This window comes from Bison bison, unplaced genomic scaffold, assembly GCF_000754665.1.
Source record: "Bison bison bison isolate TAMUID 2011002044 unplaced genomic scaffold, Bison_UMD1.0 scf7180017864181, whole genome shotgun sequence".
Classification (NCBI taxonomy): domain Eukaryota; kingdom Metazoa; phylum Chordata; class Mammalia; order Artiodactyla; family Bovidae; genus Bison; species Bison bison.
In genome coordinates this window covers 9,547,251-9,553,241 of record NW_011494753.1, presented here as the reverse complement: position 1 = coordinate 9,553,241, position 5,991 = coordinate 9,547,251, and the positions used below count along the sequence as shown (strand labels likewise).

Genomic DNA, 5,991 nt, shown 5'->3' with positions numbered 1-5,991 from the left:
GCTTATTTAACTTATATGCAGAGCACATCATGAGAAACGCTGGACTGGAAGAAACACAAGCTGGAATCAAGGTTGCCGGGAGAAATATCAATAACCTCAGATATGCAGATGACACCACCCTTATGGCAGAAAGTGAAGAGGAACTCAAAAGCCTCTTGATGAAAGTGAAAGTGGAGAGTGAAAAAGTTGGCTTAAAGCTCAACATTCAGAAAACGAAGATCATGGCATCCGGTCCCACCACTTCATGGGAAATAGATGGGAAAACAGTGGAAACAGTGTCAGACTTTATTTTTTGGGGCTCCAGAATCATTGCAGATGGTGACTGCAGCCATGAAATTAAAAGACGCTTACTCCTTGGGAGGAAAGTTATGACCAACCTAGAGAGCATATTCAAAAGAAGAGACATTACTTTGCCAATGAAGTTTTGTCTAGTCAAGGCTATGGTTTTTCCTGTGGTCATGTATGGATGTGAGAGTTGGACTGTGAAGAAGGCTGAGCACCAAAGAATTGATGTTTTTGAACTGTGGTGTTGGAGAAGACTCTTGAGAGTCCCCTGGACTGCAAGGAGATCCAACCAGTCCATTCTGAAGGAGATCAGCCCTGGGATTTCTTTGGAAGGAATGATGCTAAAGCTGAAACTCCAATACTTTGGCCACCTCATGCGAAGAGTTGACTCATTGGAAAAGCCTCTGATGCTGGGAGGGATTGGGGGCAGGAGGAGAAGGGGACGACAGAGGATGAGATGGCTGGATGGCATCACTGACTCGATGGACGTGAGTCTGAGTGAACTCCGGGAGTTGGTGATGGACAGGGAGGCCTGGCGTGCTGCGATTCATGGGGTTGCAAAGAGTCGGACACGACTGAGCGACTGATCTGATCTGATTTATTATCTGATCTGATTTATTTATTTCTGGCTGTGCAGGGTCTTCACTGCTACGTGTGGGCTTTCTCTAGTTGTGGCTATCCTTCGTTCAGGTGTGCAGGCTTCTCATTGTGGTGGCTACGTTTGCTGCAGAGCATAGACTCTAGGCACACAGGCTTCAGTAGTTACAGCACGCTGGCTTAGTAGTTGTCCTGCATAGGCTTACTTGTTCTGAATCATGTGGAATCTTCCCAGATCAAGGATTGAACTCATGCTCTCTGCATTAGCAGGCAGATTCTTATCCACTGAGCCACCAGGGAAGCCCAGGGATATTTTATTTTATTTTTTTTCTTATTTCCATTGCAAAGATCTTTAAACAAGTTAAGGACTATTTCCTCAAAAGTGGGGGATGGAGGACATTTCCACAGACCAGAAGATTTGAAGAAATCAGCATGTTTTAGGTGCTTACCCACCTTCATCTGATTGTGCCCATGAGCAGACAGAACAGCTCACCAAGAAGCTGTCTGAGTACTTGTCAGAGATCGGCTGCCATGGGAACCCAGGGACTCGCTGTGTGTGGAGGGAGGTATCTGAGCATAGGCTCCTGTCTTGTCCAGGGATGGCAGGAAGTCATCAGTGGGCAGGGTTAGAAAACATGGAAGTCCTCTTGCTGGCCTGACTCTCAGGGGGCCTGGCTGAGCCCAGGCTCCGTCCTAACTCTGTGGGGCCTCCAAGCTCTCACTGTCCCTCCTGGAACTGTCCTCCTCATCTCTCGAAGGAGGACAAGTCTGCAACAAATATTCTTACACTTTTTCAAACCACAGAACCATTTCCTCAAAGTAAACATTATACTTGAGCTGAATATATAAGTGGTTGGGCACCTTTTTAAACACTATGTTTTTGTTTCTTTGTTTTCTTTTTGTGTAATTTTCAATCAACGAGCTGGGTCCTAGTACGTCTGGGGATTTTTTCAGCTCTAAATCAGAAGCTGTGTCTTTAAAGCAGAAGAGAAGAACTGCTCTTCCTTTGTACACGTGCCCCAGGTCACTAGGAGACTGTGTTGCTGTGTGATTTGTGCACAACCAGAGGAGAAAGGGCCTGCCTTTAGGGTAACTGTATCCCAAAGTATTGACACATGCCTCAGAGAAGCACAGTGCTGTGTGTAGGGCGGCACCAGCCAAGCGCTGGAACTCAGGCTCGGCTCCCAGGCAGCTCAGCACAACAGTCAAGACCCTGGAGGGATGGTAGATGGAAGTGTCTGGTGAGGGGAGACCAGCACAGGGAGATCCTTGCCCAGCAAAAATCACATACTTTTCAAACCAAGACCTTCCCAAGGATGAAAAGTCTGGGTTGTCTTGGACCCTATGGAGCAGCAGTAACCGTGACGGCCTAAGAGCAGAGGCATTTCTCCATTTGTCCAGACCACATGGGCCTCCCTGACTGCAGTTCGGTTTGCACAGGCAGGAGCTTGCAGCCATGACAGGGAGCCTGTTTCTGGTCCATTCAATAGATGAGTGTTTAGAATCAGATTCTAATTGCCTTTCAAATGGGTGTTCCTACCATTTGAGCGTGTGCAGTGACATTTCTACCTGCTGTCTTAACAGTGGGCTTCCCTGGTAGCTCAGCTGGTAAAGAATCCACCTGCAATGTGGTGAGACTTGGGTTCGATCCCTGGGTTGGGAAGATCCCCTGGAGAAGGGAAAGCTACCCACTCCAATATTCTTGCCTAGAGAATTCCATGGACAGAGGAGCCTGGAAGGCTACAGTTTATGGGTTCGCAAAGAGTCGGACACGACTGAGCGACTGAGCGACTAAGCACAGCACATCAAGAGTAAAAAAATAAGGCTGCCCTGTTCCTTCTCTTCCCTCCCTGCTGCCCCCTCCCACAGGGGGCGAGTATGCTCCAGTGAGCAGAGCAGAGATTTGTTTCATGTCTAGAAACAAAATGACTGATGTTCCAGAGTTACATGTAATTATACTCCTACTCAGTCTGGATGAGAACGAGGGGCTTCTCAGGAGACCCAGCCCTGCTCTGGGCCGGCTCCCCTGGCTGTGGGGGTTAAAGGTCAGCTCAGGTAGACCCCGCTTCCCAGTAGGAGCGTCTCTGTCCTGGAGCTGCAGCCCCAGGCTGTGCTCTTGGTGTTGGGGAATCATGGTGTGACCCACTCCTCCCTGCCATGTACCCAGAGCAAGAAGCTAAGGAGTTCACCCTGAGCCCCAGAACCAGAGAGGTTCATGTTTTCCCCTGATGGTGCTCAGCTTCAGCCCTGGCGGGAGGGCCGGCCCTGGAAGACAGGTGTGGGTAAACAGACCTGGGTGACAGCTTTGCATGGGGTTTAGGGGAAGAGATGGTGGGAGAGGGGAGAGGAGGAAGCAGAAAACAGCAGAATCCTGTCATTGCCTTTCTAAACACACAGTGAGTGTGAATAGGAGTCAGTGAATAAATAAGCAACCAGTCCTTCGAGCTCTGCTGAGAGACAGTTACTGAGCTGCGGGCACCCCAACCCTGCAGTGTGATTCTGGATCAGCCCCAGGGAAGATGTTCTGGTTCCTGCAGTCAGAGGCTTTTCATGGTTTTCTTTATCCAGGGCAGGAAACTTGAGACTTTGGTGCAGGACCCTGGAGGTGACACATTATTTTGTCCATAGAAGACAATGCCCGGGGGTTACGTTGTCACACCCCAGAGTCCCCCTGAGGACATGAAAGGAGAAAGACTGAGCCAGCTCGACTCCTGGTCCTGCCCCCCCATCTTAAGACCCCTCTAGGTGATGGTAGCCTTACAGGGCCTCCATCGGAGCACAGGGTAGGACGTGGTCAGTGCTTCACTGCCCCCAGGTGGCAGCTCCATCTCCTCTCCCAGGTCCCTGATCTGCTCCACATGAAGACTCTGCAAGACTGTTGACTCCGGGCTGGTCTCCAGGACACAGAAGCAGGGGTGGAGGCTGACACTCGGCATGAAGGACGAGCCTGTTACCCAGTTCAGGTGCGCTCACAGGAGCAGGTACTCACACAGAACAGGGGGCAGGCTCCATCCTGCACATCAAGGCTGTTCTACTCCTGGGCGAGGATACAGAGCTCGTGTCCCCCTGTCCTCACGGGAATGACCCTCTCCCTCTGTGTGGCCCACAGTGGTGGACGTTGTGGAGGTCACACAGGCCAGTGTGGTTGGGAACAGCCGTTTGTGGCTGTGGTTCGTGCAGGACTTGTGATGCGGTCCCTCCTCTTATCAATTCCACGTATTCCTTTTGCAGAAGTCAGTGACACAAGATCTCTGCATCGCATCAAAGCTGCACAGATGGTAGATCTTCTCTTATCAAGGTGGACAGTGAGGAGGGCCCAGTGTGAACCAAACGCATCTAAACCTGAGCTTCTCAACTGAGGCTGATTCCTGCCCAGCTCCTCACAACACCCTGCCTACCCCTCCACACCCCCACCAACATGACCTCGTCCTTGGGGGACATTTAGAAAAGCCTAGAGACATCCTTGGTTCAGAACTTAGAGGAGAAGGGGATGTTGATACTGGCACCTAATGGGGAGAGGCCAGCGATGCTCTAAACACCCTGCAACTCAGCGTGTTCGTAGTGATTCTGAAGAGCCCTAAAGATGACTCAGAGTTGATGATGAAGGCAGGGAAGGATCTGCTGTACTTTCTTCTTGAAGGTGGACATAGGGGTCCTGCCACTCCAGGGAACCCCTTTCTCTTCTTTCTCTCCCTATTGTTCTTCACTGTATCCTCTCTGTCTCTCACACACACACCACACACTCCCCCCTTTCAAGGCTTCTGGAATGCCTGATGCCGGGAGAAGAGAGAGGACACACACACTCAGGTCTGGAAGCCGGGTGTTCACTGAGATTTATTGGGAATTCTGTGACCTGAAGGGGCCTTCCCAAGGATTAGGGACGTGACGGGGCTTTAAGAGGCAAACCAGAGGCAGATCCAGGGTGAGTGGCACAGAGAACCTGCTGGAGTCCTGCTCTGGTTTCCCCCAGGCTGGCCCAGGTTCCAGGTTAATTCTCTTTCAGGACCTCATCGATCCAGGGCCGGTAAGGGGAGATCCGGGTGAAGACGGCCGGGGGCTTTGCACTGGGCAGTCCATAGGAGACAATGCCCTGGGCCACCCCAGCACACAGAAGAGGGCCCCCCGAGTCTCCCTGTGGGACAGAGAAGGAAAGGGAGAGAGAGAAGGTGAACCAGGGAAACCACCACCTCCTCCCTGTGGTCCCAACTCTGAGCTGGTCGGACCTGCCATCAGGCTCAGGAACACTGGCTCCTCATAAGGTGATATGTCTCTGATGCTGTTCCCTTTCCTTCCTGGCACCCCCTGACCCTGGGCGGCACCCCCTGACCCTGAGCAGACCCTGGTCAGAGACCCCACGGGGCCGAGGGAGGAGGATCTGCAGAGGGACAGTCCCAGCTCCTCAGACCTGAGGTCTCACACTTTGTCACTGGCTGACATTGTGAACTCCGTCTCCTTCCAAAGGTGTCTGCACCCTGGACAGTGATTTGTGGAGAACTCTGTAGTCTGAGAATCACCTTAAATGCAGATTTTGTGCTCTGGGGATTGCCCACACACAGCTGGAGATTGTGGTTAAAAGCAGAGAAGTGGCTGCAGGCCCGGGGCTCCATGAGTCTCAGCTCCACCTCTTGCAGAATGCTGGAGGCTGGTTCATTCACAGCTGTTTGTCCCCAGCCGGCCACCCGGCACATTATCCCGGGGCGGATAAAGGTGAAATGGGATGGAAGGGGGATTGTCCCCACAGCCAGGGTCAGGTTGGCTTTCTCCTTCAACTGTGAAGGAAATGAGGGCTGTCAGTGATGGAAATGGGCTTGGGGACGGGTGGAGGCAACCAGGGAGGGACAGGGCAGCTGCTCCACATGAGAGCCAGTTGCAGAGGCTGAGCTGAGGGGTGCTGGTGAGAGGCAGGTTGGGAAAGTGTGAGGGTAATGGGACCTGAAGGAGAAGTCCTGGAGAACAGGGAGTGGGGAAGGCAGCCCTGGAGAACAGAGAGCAGGGAGCGGGGAAGAAAGCTCTGGAGGACAGGGAGTGGGGAAGAGGAAGAAGAATTTGTACCTTCAGTAACATGATGTCGTGGAGACCAACATGCTCATATTTTGGGTAAGGAAACTG

General features: G+C 52.0%; 1 protein-coding gene across 1 annotated transcript in view; it reads right to left on the bottom strand.

The window, feature by feature from the left end:
• Window positions 1-4,703: 4,703 nt before the first annotated feature.
• The window catches only part of LOC104991060 (mast cell protease 2-like), a 2,966-nt gene continuing 1,678 nt past the window's right edge, over window positions 4,704-5,991 (bottom strand). Inside the window, exons 3-5 of the mRNA XM_010843416.1 lie at window positions 5,935-5,991; window positions 5,397-5,651; window positions 4,704-5,014 (exon numbers count right to left, since the gene is read on the bottom strand). Of these exons, the coding sequence (XP_010841718.1) occupies window positions 4,871-5,014; window positions 5,397-5,651; window positions 5,935-5,991 (456 nt within the window). The 3' untranslated portion in view covers window positions 4,704-4,870. The remainder of the gene's footprint in view (window positions 5,015-5,396; window positions 5,652-5,934) is intronic.